Source organism: Ambystoma mexicanum, chromosome 8 (genome assembly GCF_040938575.1).
Source record: "Ambystoma mexicanum isolate Mex_15411 chromosome 8, UKY_AmexF1_1, whole genome shotgun sequence".
Classification (NCBI taxonomy): Eukaryota; Metazoa; Chordata; class Amphibia; order Caudata; family Ambystomatidae; genus Ambystoma; species Ambystoma mexicanum.
Window position 1 is genome coordinate 43,329,192 of NC_090929.1, and position 17,756 is coordinate 43,346,947.

At 45.6% G+C, this 17,756-nt stretch overlaps 1 protein-coding gene across 6 annotated transcripts in view; it reads left to right on the forward strand.

Moving 5' to 3' along the window:
- USP20 (ubiquitin specific peptidase 20) overlaps positions 1-17,756 on the forward strand; it is a 587,649-nt gene that overhangs the window by 296,016 nt on the left and 273,877 nt on the right. For all 6 annotated transcript variants that reach the window (XM_069609236.1, XM_069609235.1, XM_069609237.1 and 3 more), the window contains exon 11: positions 5,844-5,981. In XM_069609236.1, the coding sequence (XP_069465337.1) occupies positions 5,844-5,981 (138 nt within the window). The remainder of the gene's footprint in view (positions 1-5,843; positions 5,982-17,756) is intronic.

A 17,756-nucleotide genomic window follows, 5' to 3' on the forward strand; every position in this document is an offset into this window, starting at 1 on the left:
AGGTGTTCAGGAGAGCAGTTTCCATGCCTCTTGCTGCTCTGACGCCAGACTGATGGTCATGTAGACAACCAACAGAATCAATGTGGAGAGTAAGCTGGGAGATGACCAGCTTTTCCAGGAGCTTGCCCACAAAGGGAGTGATCGAGATTGGGCGATAGTTTGCTGGACAGGTAGGATTGGCAGAAGACTTTTTAAGGAGGGAGTGCACAGGAGGGAGTGCACAAGGGAGTGCTTGAGGAGAGAGGGGACAAATCCAGTTGCGAAAGAGTGATTGCAGAAATCGGCCAAGGCTGGAGCAAGTGTGTCAATGTGGTCCTTGATGGCTCTGGAGGAGCACGGGAGCACCTGTTTGGATGAAACTGTTGTAGATTGGACTTGTCTACAAAAATCGTCAGATGTTGTCAGATAAAAGGAGGAGAGGGGGAGGTGGCCAGAGGGGGGCCGAGGGAGGTAGAGGGAGAGGAAGAGGAGAGCGAGGACAGGATGTCCTGAGTTTTAGTGGTGAATTGAGAAGCCAGAGCCGTAGAGAGGGCATGGGAGGGAACATGAAAGGTGGAGACTGCAGAAGGATTTGCCAGCTCCTTGCAGATTTTAAAGAGTTTGCTGTGTTGTTAGAGGCCGCAGAGACACAGATTTGGATGTGGACAGGACAGAGAGTCTGTTTTGCCTTTGGAGCATGTGGCAGGCCAGTTTGTCAGAGGATGCGCCCAAAGCCCTCCACTTCCTCTCGGCCACCCTGCACTTGCATTTCAGTGTGGCGAGGTCGGAGTCATACCAAGAGCTGCACTTGAAGGTAGCCTTCAGATGGATTCTCATGAAAGGGGCAAGGATGTACAGATTGTTGGAGATAGAAAGATGCAGGTTAGAGAGCGCTGTGTTACAGTGTGAGTCAGCCCCAAGAGTAGGAGAAGCAGAGAAATTAGAGGCAAAGGCATCCACTGACGCACGCTTCATGGGCCGAATGACTGAGAAGATAGGTGGCAGTGCTGGGGTGGGCTTTTCCTGAGGGACATCGAGTTTCAGGTGAGAGGAAAGCAGAAAGTGGTCCGTCCAGGAGAGAGGAGTGGTTATAGAGGGGGATGTGTGAGGAGATGAGGACATCCAACGTGTGTCTGGCAGCGTATACCGTTCTTTCATCGACAGCTATTTTTTTGGTGGTTTCTTTAACAAAAAAGTTTTGCCGAAAAACCCTTTGAAAAATACATGGGGTGGGGGTCGGGCATATAAAGGGTTGGGGTGTCGGGAATAGTAAAACAAAAATAGGGGAGTGGGCTTGGGGGAAACACTGCAACGAATAAAAACATGTTTTTCGATGGGGTTTTTCGCTGAAACATATTCATAAAAAAACTTGTCGAAAAAATAGCCATCAAGGAAAGAACATAGAACCGTCCGGCAGAGAGTGTCGGAACAGAGGGTACAATGGAGAGCGCGAGAGTGTCGCAGAGGTTGTGAAAGAGTCCAGTGTTGGGATTAGAAGCATCCAGGTGGATGTTGAGGTCTCCGAGGAGGAGCGGTTGCGAGGTAGAAGCAAGGAGAGAAGAGGAAAGGTCAGCCTAATCTTAGAGGAAGAGGGCAACCTGGCCAGGTGGCCTGTCGACAGTGGCCACAGTCAGAGAGACTCCAGGAGAAATAGAGAGCCTGCATGCCAGGCATTCAAAGGAGGAGTAGGCCTGTGCAAGAATGACAGAAGCAGGGACCCACTCTGGAAAGATCAGAGCTACTCCACCTCCTGGATGGTTGGTTCTGGACTTGGAGAAGATCTTGTAGCCGTCAGGGAGCAGAGTGTCAAAACTTGTGACAGAGCTGGCCGTGAACTATGTCTCGGTGAGAGCGAGGACATCCAGGTCAAGTTGTTCGAGGAGGTGGCAGATGTCAGAAGTGTTTAACAGCAGAGCGAGAGTTGAGAGTAGCGACATGGAGCAGGTTACCACATTTGAAAGACTTCTGCAGTTGGGTACAGGCTTGAGGGACACCCAGCGAAAGTGGTAGAGGGGCCCGAGAGTGGGCATAGGTCGTAGCAGGAGGTGGCATAGTAGCCAGAGAGGCGATGGAAAGAGGAGGTGGCAGAGGAGCAAGAGAGGCGCTAGTAGGAGGAGCAGGAGAAGGAAGGAAGTTGATAAGACGGGGGAGATGCCTTTCGAAAAGGAGGAGATTGGGCTGAGGGCCCTGGACCAAGACAGTGCCATTCAGATATACATTAATGATGGTCTTGGAGGATTGGAAGGAGGCCAAGAGGACATCCCACCAATATAGGAGAGAGAGCCGAGACTATGTGAGGGGTCCATAGGTCTCGAGAGGGAACGATAAAGAGAATGTTGGTTAGGGTCTGTCTGGAGGAAGGGCTGATGTGGGTATCAGCGATAGGGAGGCCAGGGTTGGAGACCAGGATATCCCTCTTGAAAGTTTTCCTACCAAGCTTGTTGAGATGGACAGGATAGGAGATAGAGTAGCAGTTCGAGAATATGGAAGAGATTGAGAGCACAGTAGAGGGTGCAAGGAGGCAAGAAGGGAGCGTGAGGGTGGAATGAAGCACAGCCCAAAGCCGAGCACCACGGGAGGCAACAAAAGGGAGGGTTCACACAGAAGAATGCAACAAGTAGGCAACCACAGAGGGAACGCAGGAGCAGTTTGTAAGGAAGACAGGGGGTGGGGGCGCACTGTAAAAACACCCATATTCGACTTTCCTAGAAAGAGGGGAAAAGGCCTAGTTTCAACACAAACAGCAATTTAAAAAAGGAAAGCAAGCTTAGAGTGTGTGGTCAGTTTAGTGGGGTGCAGTGATTGGTGCACCCCCTGAGCCACTGCACTTACTTTAGCAGTCGCAGCAGGTTGGCGGCTGCAAGCTTCTTGCTTCCCCTGCTGAAACCAGCAGACACCATCTGGAGCTGCTTCTGAAGGAGCTGCCCTTAGCCTTGGGGCCCTTCGCCGCAGGGGGCTGCAACGGGCAGAGAGACACCTAAGAGAGGCCAAGACCCAATCCAGGGGTAGGGCAGGCTGGGAGGCGGGTGCAGGGAGGGGAGAACAGCAAGAGGTCACAGGGATGGGAGAGGGGAGGAGCGGGCCGTGATGCAGAGCCAAGAGATGTAATTTGGCTGTAAAGTAAAAGTTCCCAGAATAACACGAGCACAGAGCTCACAGAGTAAACACTTTACCAGACTGCTAGAGGGGAAAAGTGCCTGGGAAGAGAACTGTGTTTCCTACTTGAGTCTGGGACTCGCACCCATATAAGAAGAAACATTTTAACTACTCTTCTTAGTCACAGTACTGGGGGAGAAACCATGTTGTCTGTGTAAAAGGAAGAGAGGCAACCTCTAGCATTGTGAACATTGTGGCAAAGTCAAGAGATGCGAGACATTCTCTTGACCCCTGTGGAGTTTGTTTTTGCACCATTTGGAACTTTATGTTAGGACCCTTTGAAAAGAACTTTGAAGGATCTGCTACCAAGACACTGTTTTGCACCTTTTTCTTAAGTTGTTAGTGTGAGGGCTAGAGTTAGGGTTTTGACACAACGGTAGACAATTCTTTATTTTGACATCCTGACGGACCCATTTAAGATTTATGTTGAAGCAGGGAACCCCCTTTTAGCGTTAGGGCTACCGGGCCTTTCCCCAACCCTATTTATACTTTAATAAAAGTCTGTAGCAACAAAAATGCCACCTGTGTGTCGATGTCTCACTAGTGCACCATCACAGTGAGCACTTGAATACAGTCCAGAAGACCTTTGCATAACCTTACTTATTAGACAACTGTCACATGAAATCCAATTCAGCCCAAAAGGCCTCTCACGTCTTCCATTGCACAGCACGGACGCTGTGAAAGCTGGGTTTTCATGTAAGCTAAAAGAAATAGATTCTGCAACGTATACGGAAACGTTTTGGTGGTCAACTCTTCACACTACAAGGGTAAAGGTATGTCCTTCGAAGTTAATACTTTTGTGTTTCAAGCAGCAACATGAACCCCTGCTGAGAATGTGTTCATCAATGGCCTGACATGTTTCCTCATTGCATGCATTTTCATTGTCGCCAATGCAAGGCTAGACATGAGACCCCTGCAGCAATGGGTAAAACCAAAGACCAAAGGCCTCAAAAGATGCAGGATTAGGAAGATCTTTTTCCCTGACACACAGAGCAAAGATGTCCCTCCTCTGGTGGTGAAAAGAAGACAACTTTCTGCAGGGAGTTCCTGTCCTGAAGCCCCTAAGCAATCTATGAATACTGAGTCACGAATGGTGGCTTGTGAGGCACAAAAGAACCATCTGATGACACACGGGATATAGAGAAAGAGAGGTCCTATTAGGTGGACATGCTAAAGTGGGCAGTAGTGCACCAGCTGTCAAGGTGATCTTCCCATTAGTAACCTTATATATGTTGCCGTTTTATTTGGCAATACACGTTCACGTTTTCTCTCTTCCTGATCCGTAAGGGCAATGGTTTGCTAATGTATTAACATTTTATGACTATCAATGAAGATCCCGAGATGTAAAAGGAAATGGAATGTGTAATCCTGATTCTCTATCAAGGGTATCTTCATTTAATTCATAAACTACTGACCGTCCACCTTTAGCGATCAAGGTTCTGCAATCAGAAAGACATAACAAAGATAAATATCTCGCGCTCACAAAAGTACAAGGCAAGTTGCCAGTGGCTTCCATGCTGGGATTTGGCAGCTCCCGGCTCCTTTAACAAGACTGCTTTAATTCATAAGCAAAGCTCCGTCTCCCTCTAGGGAGGAATGTTCTACAATCGGAAAGCCTAACAACGAAAAAAGAATGAGGCAAATTGCCAATGGATTATATCTCTCGGCTCCCTTAAAAAGACAGCTTTAATTCATGCTTGCCTGTCTGTTTCCTGATTTTCATGTTCTGCTGCATGTCTGATGTAGGAATACTGTTTAAAAGATAATCTTGTCATTTCTTGAGATAAAATTGGTGAAAACAAAAAAGAGCCGGCCATATGTACTGTGTTTATTTAATTTTTTATTTAATAAGCGAGTTTGCTCTCTACATTTGAAAAGTGTTCTGGAATTCCACACATAGGCAGAGGAAACCGATGTTTACGAATTCAGTAAAGATACCCATGATGGATGCCCAGGATAGCAAGTAAGTAACTTTTCCTTATTGTGAACGTGTAATATGTTGTACTTAACTGTCGTTTTATATCAAGCTTTTAATGTTTTTGATTGGTCAATGTTTTCTTGCTTGGGAGCCAAGTTTACGGTCTAATCATTTGTAATGAAATTAAGTACTTTGGTGGCCCCCGGCTGATGCAGATATCTCATGAATCATGAAAAAGGGAACTTGGGGTGAGCGGTACATAAGTAACTTCAGACAGCACTACATAATTGCCTAAATACAATGCCTTTTAATAAGCCACTAGCTAAGCCTCCTCTGGGGTATATTATCGTAATTCAAAATAAGCACTTTGTTTTGAGCATGTGGTGTCTTTTCTGTGACACACCCACTTTTTGTTGGCTAAGCTTGGAGCAGCCCTCAGTGTCATTTTTCCAGGCATGGTGGCTTCTGTATTTGCTTTTTGACACTTATCGTATTCCCTCTTGGAATCTAGGTTTATCATTCCGCAGTAGGTCTGAAACTACACTGGAACTGTGGGATCAGCTAAATACTTTGTCTCTGAAGGTCCTTGAGGAGATGGCATTTTAAGGGCTTTTGTTTTTGAGACGTATGGGCTCCTTATTCCTGTGTCTTTCGGGAGGGAGGGTTCCCACATCAGAAAAAGGATAAGCTCCTCTGTCGTTGTGTGGATTATAGCTTTTTGAATTCAGTAATTCTGTGCGTTCAGATATGTTTGTATCTATTTTTTCTTTGATATAATATTTCTCCACAGAGCCTGATAACGAGGCATACATCCGTTGCTCCTCGCGACCATGCAGCCCGGTGCACCAGGACTCGCATCCAAAGCTGTCGAGTAGCCCCCCTCGTTCCAGTCCCTTGAGGACCGGACCCTCGTATGTCCTGAAAAAAGGTACAGAATGGAGCAGTGGGGTCTTCTGGTGAGAAGTGTGGAGGTGTGTAGTGGGAAGCAAAAGTAATAAGGTATATGTGGACTTTTTGCACTTAGCATGCTGGTATTGAGTATGTATTAAGCGGGTGTACTCTTTGTGAATGAATGTCTAAGAACATATATATTCCTATGTCCTGCTCCCCCACCTCCATCAGAGGCATAGCAATCCTTCACCATAGGCAGGGCCCAAAATAGTGTACCCAAAAAATGTCTAGCACAATCTGAATGCTCACAAGGCCTAGTAGGACTGCCTCTTTCTTTTTCTTCATTGTCATTATATTTGCCATTCATTCCTATGTTCCCTCCCTGTTGCCGTGTGGGCGCTTTCAAACACAATTTACTTGATGTATAAGCGCCTTACAAATGCACAATAAAATAAATAAATAAAAATCATTTGCTTGCTACACAGTGTGAGCCAACGGTTGCATACCGAACCAATTCCCCCCTTGCACCAATAACCGTCCCCTCCCAGTTTCAGTTTTTTCCAGCTGTCGCTAGGACACAAGAAACGTTTTCTGATGCCACTTCCTTATTTTTGGCCACGCCATTTGATTGCTGTCTCCCCTTTCTATGAAGGGCATATTTTTTCAAATTAAATGTGACATTCTATTCTCAACAGTACTTCCCCCATGACTTAGGTGGCTGACCATGGAGTTCTAGCCACTCAATGGCTACAGTAGGCAGTTTTCTGCCGCTGATCCTCAAAGAGCCTGCATGTCATATTTGGGGAATTTTCCTCTGGTAAATTCCTGTCTGTTCTGCAGCAGAATTGATCTGATATCGCTAAGAACACTCCTCATCTCCATGCCAAATGAGGAAACGATTCCGAAGGCCACCTTCGGCTTCATTGAGGGAAGAAGATCATGCATCTGTAGAGTGTCATGTAGGACACCTAAGATCAAGACGCAAACCAAAACCAAGTATTGTCAGTTTATGCTTTTTATTCATGGAGTGTGTACAAGTAGGGGCTGTGATGAATCAGGTGGAGTCATCACTGATTCCCCGGAGATGGACTCCTCCCATGTGACCAGGGGACGGCAGCCACTACCTGATCCTGACCCTAGGGGTCGTAATATGAGGGAGGATCACATGCGAGAAGTCGAGTGCCGGGAGGAGGGGTGACTCCATCGGAAGAGACACAGTATTCTCCTCTTTCTCCTGAAGAAAAGCCTATGATACCCAAACCTCTAATGGCGTACTGTCAATCTAGACAAAATCCCATTTATACCTCAAACATTCACAACACACCTATAACATCTCCTGTTTCTGATGTTTCCCCATATAAAGTTTTTGAGCAACAACATTGTAGAACTCCAATAATATCTATAGACTCCAGCACCCATAAGTACTGAGAAGAAAAAGAGGAGGAAGGAGTTGATACAGATTGAAAGAAACCCAAAACCTAATGTGCAGACTAGTTATTGGGCTGAATCACAAGTGCGCAGGACATTTAAAAATGGCATCCGCACTCAACACAGTAGTAGAACGGGAGTGAACCGTGCAGGAGAAAGTTGAGAGAGTGAGAACGGGCACATCCATGCGGCGACATGTGAACGTGTCACACATACCGCGTGGCGTGAAGGAAGGAGAGACGCAGTGGGCACAGCTAAAGGACTGTCTGGCCACTGGGAGCTGCAACAGAGCTCCTAGAGGTACAGTCGTGCCGGGAAGCAGCATTCTTCGTTCCAAGCCACAGAGGGAAGCTGGCGAGTGTACGCAGAGCTGCAGTAAATGCTGGAGAAACATTTTCATCATGCAAGAAGCCATCCGAGGAAGGAAGCGTCACCGCAGAGGCACGCCATAAATCAGAGTCTCCGCAAACTACCAGTGAGTCTGCCCAGAGCCATTGGGAAACAGGGGGCATACCGACATGCTTGCAATCAAGTGCATAAATTAAGGGAAACTGCTATTATGGACAATGCGGTAAGGTGGTTTAAATACAAGCAACACCTAATGTTAAAGCAATGCCCAAAAGGAAGAATATCTGAATACCGACAAGATAAAGTGCCGCAACAACATTTGAACAATACCTATGCATGCAATGTCGATGTGGGGGAATTCTGGAGCAAGTGTTTACCCTAAGTAGACATATTGAAACACAACAAAGTTGATGCGTCTGTGGCATAGTGAAAAGGACAGTGAAACCAATAAGAAGTCCTGGTAAAAGGAGTACACCGGGCAGTTGATATTTGGGGAAAGATACCTGGCAGGGAAGTATACCAGGGGATCTGCAGCACCCCAGAGGAGGATTCCTGGCAGGGGAGTATACCAGGGGATCTGAAGCACCCCACAGGAGGATTCCTGGCAGGGGAGTATACCAGGGGATCTGAAGCACCCCAGAGGAGGATTCCTGGCAGGGGAGTATACCAGGGAATCTGCAGCACCCCAGAGAAGGATACCTGGCAGAGGAGTATACCAGGGGATCTGAAGCACCCCAGAGGAGGATTCTTGGCAGCGGAGTATACCAGGGGATCTGAAGCACCCCAGAGGAGGATTCCTGGCAGGGGAGTATACCAGTGGATCTGCAGCACCCCAGAGAAGGATACCTGGCAGAGGAGTATACCAGGGGATCTGAAGCACCCCAGAGGAGGATTCCTGGCAGGGGAGTATACCAGGGGATCTGCAGCACCCCAGAGAAGGATACCTGGCAGAGGAGTATACCAGGGGATCTGAAGCACCCCAGAGGAGGATTCCTGGCAGGGGAGTATACCAGGGGATCTGCAGCACCCCAGAGAAGGATACCTGGCAGAGGAGTATACCAGGGGGGGAAATACCCCAAAAGACCGAATTAAAAAGCACGAATGGCATATTTCACCGAATTTGGGCTGTATGAAAATCTTGTGCAACCAAAAATTTGATCAAATATGCCATTCAAATCCATTATAGCAAATAAGGCGAACAGGGGTTGCGGAGGTGTCCCCCGCTCCCCTTGGTCGCTACAATGGGAACGGGGATTGCGGGGGTGTCCCCCGCATGGGGAATTAAAGTTTCAAAAAATAAAAAGGACCCTGCAGCGCTGGTTCCCAAGCACGTAAGTGCAGGGAATCGGTGTTGCATGGAATCGGGAGAGTCGGCGGCACACGCCAAAAGTTAAGTAAGGGCCAGGAGATCCGAAGAGCCCACAAGAGGATTCCTGGTAGAGAGATACACCAGGCCATACAACAAAGTTACAAAGGAACTTAAAGAAAGTCGTCTATTATGGAATGTATTGCTTGCTCAAGAACTTTTTGAATCCAATATAAAGAACCAAAGGAACTGTTGGATAAAGAGACATTGTTGTGATACTGAGGAGCTGTTATTCAAAAGAAACACTTTTGCCATCGAGCCTAAACATCCAGGGACAGGGCACCATCCTCTGGATCCAAGGGATTCTCATTGGAGAACACTCTTTGTTGGATGTATCTTTATATTTTGATTATGAACACTTTTTACTTAACATAAGTCAGAGACATTTCCTTGCACCCCTTAGTTGTTCAAATACAAAACTGCAGTCTCCCCACAAGAAATATGAATAATCAGGATGGTCTCCTCCGAAGAAATGTCCCTCTCGTTCTGGGTAGTTACACCTTCAGGCCCCTAGGGCCAATGTCAGAGCCTATAAAGGTTCGCAGGAGATTGCCTCACCTCCACTCCTGTGGCATTGCAGAGTTATGGCTGACCTGAACCATCTTGTTTCATGGAGGCTAGTTACAGGCCACAAATTACTCTGGCAACAATCTCAGTGAAGAGAAAAGAAAATGGGCGAACCCTCTTTTTTAGGGGGCCTGACTCGAGAGGGTTGAGAAGTATACAGATACGTGGGGGTAGAGTCAAAGGCTTCCCAAGCCAATAGCGTGACAGGAGGTCGCTATAGCCTTGCAAAAGGAGCTAGATAACTGCTAACTCAGAACAAAGAATCACCGTGGATGAATAAAACATTATAAATTTATTAAACAGGAAGACATTTTTGTGCCATAATCTGGCATATATGCATACATTAAATCTGCATTGTGAAGGATTAGTATACAGTGGTGACAGTCTATTTTATGTGTTGTTTTATATCACAACACATTGACGTTGTCGACACTTAAGTTTGTGTTTCTGGTTCGGTTGATAGCTGACAAGGGCAGAAGCTGATAGAGATGGAAAAGCGCTGCACTGAAAATACCGAACTGTCTTCAGGACTTGGAGGTCGAGTTCAGACCGGATGAATGAGTGAGATGTCGTCCTATGGTAAAAGAGGCTGTGTTAAAAACGGTGAGAATAGAGTATCCACTAATGGTGAGAAGGGCAAGGCAAACGGACCTACCGTGTGGACGTTGATAGGCGCCATGGCTGTTTGAGTGAATAGCGGCTGCTGGAGTTAGCGGCCGGGGGGGGACGATCTGCAAATGTCAGAGGCCCCAGTCTAAGTAAAAGAAGGTCAAAAAATTGATACGAAATAATCATAAGGCAGTGGCTACAACAAGGACTAACTCGTGCTGCTATGTCCAGTGAGCGGCCGTGACTCAGAGTTTGTAGATGAGGAGTGCTCGAGTCAACAAGTGAGTGGGAGTTGCAGTACTGATAATTAGTGGGGAGTCCGTGACTGCGTGGTGCTGGGATATGCAGGTGGTGTACAGAGGTACCTAGCCTAAGTACAGAGGACAAAACCACGAGTGAAACGTTGGGATATGGTTGTGACCAGAGAAGGTGGTACCAGCAGCGCGGGGAATTACGGATCTTACCTGTACGTGAGACAGGAAAAAGAGCTGTGTCACTGCTGTCGGTTGCGCTGGACTGACTGCGCATGTCAGGAGTTTAAAACGAGGCCGTAGTGCCTGCAGGGACTGCGCATGCGTCTGGGGATAGTGTAAGGGGTGGGAGCAGTCACACTGAATGCGTCGGTATGCACGTATATTTAGGTCATGTGTATATTGGTGCGTGCACTGAAAGAGTCATGAATTGATCATGGGCGAAAAAATTAATTAATATTGGCACCATTTGCAACATGCATTATTATTCCATGAAATATCCATGAGGAAATCAAGTTAAAGGCTATTGAGCGAATATTGTCGAGTCGCTAGGTACATGTTACATACAATGCTGGCACTGCAAAATTACAAAACATGTGTTGCAGTAAAGCGACGTGAGTCATCAATAACATAGTTACCAGAAAAAACAGTTCAAAATTTCTGTATTGTTTCTGTGCTGGTAAATTAAGGACATGACTATACAACAGTAATGAAAGGAGTCATGGGTTGCAGTAAATCACAGACAAGTGCCAGAAAAAGATGAATCACGAAAAAAGATAGGAAATTGTTACAGGTGTGACCAGAACATCATGGATGTATACAAAAGAAAAACCTATTTGAAAAACCTCAGGGAGACTGACAGTTGGAGGGAGCTTGTTCTGGTAGTGGAAGAAAGCCCATGGGAATTTAAGTGGGTCAGAGCACAGGGGGGTGAACCGCACTGTTTTTTTACTTATTAAAGAACAGGTTCCATTCGATGGAGATGTTAAGACCCTGTCTTACAGAGTCCAGACGATAAATCCATTTTTGCTCGAGTTTACGAAGGGCAAGATCCCTGTTGCCTCCGCGGAAGGGGTTGCCTACTGTTTGCAATATTGCCCAGAAGATGTCGTTGTGAGTGTGATTCATCATCTTGAAATGTGCCACTAGTGGTTTGTCTTCTGTTTGGTTTCGTACGCTGGAGCGGTGTTCACAGATCCGTTGTCGAATTTCTCTCTTGGATTTGCCTATGTAAATAAGATCACAGGGGCATTTGATGATATATACGGACCATTTGGTTTTGCAGTTGGTAAATGAGTTAAAGGTCCACTGTTTTCCTTTCAGATCAATGGTCTTGAGGTTAGCCGTGAGGTTACAGACGGAACAATTGCCGCATTTGAAGTGGCCTTTGACGGGTGGGAGGTTCCACAGTGTGGTTTGGGTACTGTCTGGGGCATCTCCTTCTGTGTACGTATGTACAAGTCGGTCTTTCAGGTTGCGACTTCGTTTGAAGGCAAATCTTGGTTTTTCCGGTTTAAAAGATTCTGTTTGTAGCTTGTCCCAGTGTTTTAGAACTGCCTTTTTAATTGAGTTACTCAAGGGGGTGAAAGTGGTGACGCAAGTCATTTTAGAGTTGGATTGATCTCTGACGGTGGGAGTGAGGCAGGCCTTGCGAGTAGTATGTTTGACTCTTTTTCTAGCTTGACGAATGATGTGGCTGGGGTATCCCCGTTCTTTTAGACGGGTAGCGAGTTCTTTACTCTTAGATTCGTATTCAGTTAATGTAGAGCAATTACGTCTGATGCGTAAGAATTGGCCATAGGGTAAGTTGGTTTTCAACCCTAGAGGGTGGAAGCTGGAGTACTCTAGTAGAGTGTTTTTGGATGTGGGTTTACGATATAAAGTGGTGCTGAGTGAATGGTTTGGATTCTTGGATATTGTTAGATCCAGAAAAGGAATCTGATGCTGACTATAATCCATGGTAAATTTAATGCACTCGTTTTGTGAGTTTAACCACAACAAGAACACATGAAGATTGTCTTCGGTCCCTTTCCAAATCATGAACACGTCATCAATATATCTTAGCCAACATCCGATCGAGTCTTTGAAGGTATTGTGTATGTTGTAGATGGAGTTCTTCTCAAAAGTGTCCATGAACAAGTTGGCCACGTCCGGGGCGAAAGTAGCCCCCATGCTAGTCCCGTGGCATTGTTGGTAAAAAGAGTGTTTGAAAATGAAGTAGTTTTCTGTGAGAGCTAGGCGGGTGCACTCAAGGAGAAAGGCGGTGGGTGGATCTCTTGTTATCCTGTCGTCTAGGTAAGTTTGGAGGACTTTTAGACATTCCATTTGCGGGATGCTCGTGTAGAGGGACTCAACGTCTAGGGTTACTAAAAAGTCATTTTGTTCGACTTTCGTTGTATCCAGTTTCTTTATCATAGCCGTGGTGTCTTGGATGTAGGAGGGCATCTTGCTGATAAAGGGCCGTAGGAAGTGATCCACATAGATAGATAAAGGCTCCAGGACTGATCCGATACCGGCCACGATAGGTCTCCCTGGAGGGTTGGTTATGTTTTTGTGGATTTTAGGGAGCAGATAAAATGCTGGAATAATGGGATGGTTGTTGACTAGGAAAGCTTTTTCATCCTCGTCGATCCAACCTTCGTCGTGTGCGTAACGCATCAGACTGATGACTTCCGACAGGATCCTTGACGTAGGGTTGACCGGTATCTGTCTGTAGAACTTAGTGTTCGAAAGTTGCCTTGTTACTTCCGTGTCGTATAGGGTGTTGCTCCAGAGGACGATACCGCCGCCCTTGTCTGCCGGTTTGATGAGAAACTGTTTGTTACTTTCTAATGATTTGAGGGCCAACCTCTGTTGGGTCGAGAGGTTATTCCTAAAGTGGGTTTGTTTGTTGAAAATGTTTCGCATTTCTAAGAGGATGCGATTCTCAAACGATAGGATCTCTGGACAAACCATGGAAGAGAGGGGGGTGAAAGTGGATGGTGGTTTAAGGCCTGTTGATTTTGGCAGTTCTTTTTCAGGGCTATCTCTGAAAAAATAGCGTAGTCGGATGGTTCGAAAGAATTTGCGTAATTCAACCTCAGTGGTGAACATGTCAGCGCGAGAACTCGGAATGAATGTTAGGCCTTTACTGAGAACATTGATTTCGTGGGAGGACAAGATGTGGTCGCTGAGATTGAAAATTGGGATCACCATGTTTGTTGTGCGCGTGGGGTCCAATTCCGTGTGCGCATGGGATGCTGGCCTTGGTATCGGGGTCTGCCCCGTTGTCCTCTCCCCTGAAAACTTGAGGATTGTTGGGGATTTGCAGGCCCTGTTGTACTTGAGTCTGAATCGCTGCTATTGGAGCTGTTGGAGAAAGTGACAAATTTGTTCCTTTGTTGTCTCCGTGGGTTTTGTCTATTGTTTGATGCCTGTGAGTTCTGTTGATTGTAAAAGCCTGGGACTAAATAAGGATAAGTTTTTTCCTCTTTATAGTTTTTTATATCATTTTGTAGTTTCCACAATTTTTTGTCGATTGTGAACTTTTGAAATTTCTTTATTTCCTCTTCTATCTTGTCCAGGTGTGTCTTTATCTCTGGTATTACAGATTCGTTTTTGATTTTGTCCTCGAGGATTTTGAGTTCTTCGTTTTGTTTCTTGGTTTCCTCGTCGGCTGTTTCAATTACTAGGATGACCCAGTCTCGGGAGCATTTGTTGCCAACACCGCTAAACTTAGTCATAAATCTGGGGTTGTCTAAAAAAACCCGAGGTATATTCTTCACTTGTAGACCTTCGGGAATAACGCCAGCTTTCAGGTACTCTAGCATGAGTTGGCCATGTGATTCCGTGCGTGTAAGTTTCTTCTTTTTTTGTAATAGGATGTCCAAGTCATTTAGTGCCGGATCTTTCACCGGTGCCGCTGGTGTGGTAGTTACACCGAGTAGCGAAGGGGTGTCTAAAAGTTTTTTATACAGATCATCGGAGAAGCTGACAATATTTACTTTCTCCATTTAATGTCTGTCAAATAAATGTTGCCCAACAACCAAGGGTTGTCCAAAGGGAAGAGAAAAGAAAATGGGCGAACCCTCTTTTTTAGGGGGCCTGACTCGAGAGGGTTGAGAAGTATACAGATACGTGGGGGTAGAGTCAAAGGCTTCCCAAGCCAATAGCGTGACAGGAGGTCGCTATAGCCTTGCAAAAGGAGCTAGATAACTGCTAACTCAGAACAAAGAATCACCGTGGATGAATAAAACATTATAAATTTATTAAACAGGAAGACATTTTTGTGCCATAATCTGGCATATATGCATACATTAAATCTGCATTGTGAAGGATTAGTATACAGTGGTGACAGTCTATTTTAAGCTGACAGTTCGGTATTTTCAGTGCAGCGCTTTTCCATCTCTATCAGCTTCTGCCCTTGTCAGCTATCAACCGAACCAGAAACACAAACTTAAGTGTCGACAACGTCAATGTGTTGTGATATAAAACAACACATAAAATAGACTGTCACCACTGTATACTAATCCTTCACAATGCAGATTTAATGTATGCATATATGCCAGATTATGGCACAAAAATGTCTTCCTGTTTAATAAATTTATAATGTTTTATTCATCCACGGTGATTCTTTGTTCTGAGTTAGCAGTTATCTAGCTCCTTTTGCAAGGCTATAGCGACCTCCTGTCACGCTATTGGCTTGGGAAGCCTTTGACTCTACCCCCACGTATCTGTATACTTCTCAACCCTCTCGAGTCAGGCCCCCTAAAAAAGAGGGTTCGCCCATTTTCTTTTCTCTTCCCTTTGGACAACCCTTGGTTGTTGGGCAACATTTATTTGACAGACATTAAATGGAGAAAGTAAATATTGTCAGCTTCTCCGATGATCTGTATAAAAAACTTTTAGACACCCCTTCGCTACTCGGTGTAACTACCACACCAGCGGCACCGGTGAAAGATCCGGCACTAAATGACTTGGACATCCTATTACAAAAAAAGAAGAAACTTACACGCACGGAATCACATGGCCAACTCATGCTAGAGTACCTGAAAGCTGGCGTTATTCCCGAAGGTCTACAAGTGAAGAATATACCTCGGGTTTTTTTAGACAACCCCAGATTTATGACTAAGTTTAGCGGTGTTGGCAACAAATGCTCCCGAGACTGGGTCATCCTAGTAATTGAAACAGCCGACGAGGAAACCAAGAAACAAAACGAAGAACTCAAAATCCTCGAGGACAAAATCAAAAACGAATCTGTAATACCAGAGATAAAGACACACCTGGACAAGATAGAAGAGGAAATAAAGAAATTTCAAAAGTTCACAATCGACAAAAAATTGTGGAAACTACAAAATGATATAAAAAACTATAAAGAGGAAAAAACTTATCCTTATTTAGTCCCAGGCTTTTACAATCAACAGAACTCACAGGCATCAAACAATAGACAAAACCCACGGAGACAACAAAGGAACAAATTTGTCACTTTCTCCAACAGCTCCAATAGCAGCGATTCAGACTCGAGTACAACAGGGCCTGCAAATCCCCAACAATCCTCAAGTTTTCAGGGGAGAGGACAACGGGGCAGACCCCGATACCAAGGCCAGCATCCCATGCGCACACGGAATTGGACCCCACGCGCACAACAAACATGGTGATCCCAATTTTCAATCTCAGCGACCACATCTTGTCCTCCCACGAAATCAATGTTCTCAGTAAAGGCCTAACATTCATTCCGAGTTCTCGCGCTGACATGTTCACCACTGAGGTTGAATTACGCAAATTCTTTCGAACCATCCGACTACGCTATTTTTTCAGAGATAGCCCTGAAAAAGAACTGCCAAAATCAACAGGCCTTAAACCACCATCCACTTTCACCCCCCTCTCTTCCATGGTTTGTCCAGAGATCCTATCGTTTGAGAATCGCATCCTCTTAGAAATGCGAAACATTTTCAACAAACAAACCCACTTTAGGAATAACCTCTCGACCCAACAGAGGTTGGCCCTCAAATCATTAGAAAGTAACAAACAGTTTCTCATCAAACCGGCAGACAAGGGCGGCGGTATCGTCCTCTGGAGCAACACCCTATACGACACGGAAGTAACAAGGCAACTTTCGAACACTAAGTTCTACAGACAGATACCGGTCAACCCTACGTCAAGGATCCTGTCGGAAGTCATCAGTCTGATGCGTTACGCACACGACGAAGGTTGGATCGACGAGGATGAAAAAGCTTTCCTAGTCAACAACCATCCCATTATTCCAGCATTTTATCTGCTCCCTAAAATCCACAAAAACATAACCAACCCTCCAGGGAGACCTATCGTGGCCGGTATCGGATCAGTCCTGGAGCCTTTATCTATCTATGTGGATCACTTCCTACGGCCCTTTATCAGCAAGATGCCCTCCTACATCCAAGACACCACGGCTATGATAAAGAAACTGGATACAACGAAAGTCGAACAAAATGACTTTTTAGTAACCCTAGACGTTGAGTCCCTCTACACGAGCATCCCGCAAATGGAATGTCTAAAAGTCCTCCAAACTTACCTAGACGACAGGATAACAAGAGATCCACCCACCGCCTTTCTCCTTGAGTGCACCCGCCTAGCTCTCACAGAAAACTACTTCATTTTCAAACACTCTTTTTACCAACAATGCCACGGGACTAGCATGGGGGCTACTTTCGCCCCGGACGTGGCCAACTTGTTCATGGACACTTTTGAGAAGAACTCCATCTACAACATACACAATACCTTCAAAGACTCGATCGGATGTTGGCTAAGATATATTGATGACGTGTTCATGATTTGGAAAGGGACCGAAGACAATCTTCATGTGTTCTTGTTGTGGTTAAACTCACAAAACGAGTGCATTAAATTTACCATGGATTATAGTCAGCATCAGATTCCTTTTCTGGATCTAACAATATCCAAGAATCCAAACCATTCACTCAGCACCACTTTATATCGTAAACCCACATCCAAAAACACTCTACTAGAGTACTCCAGCTTCCACCCTCTAGGGTTGAAAACCAACTTACCCTATGGCCAATTCTTACGCATCAGACGTAATTGCTCTACATTAACTGAATACGAATCTAAGAGTAAAGAACTCGCTACCCGTCTAAAAGAACGGGGATACCCCAGCCACATCATTCGTCAAGCTAGAAAAAGAGTCAAACATACTACTCGCAAGGCCTGCCTCACTCCCACCGTCAGAGATCAATCCAACTCTAAAATGACTTGCGTCACCACTTTCACC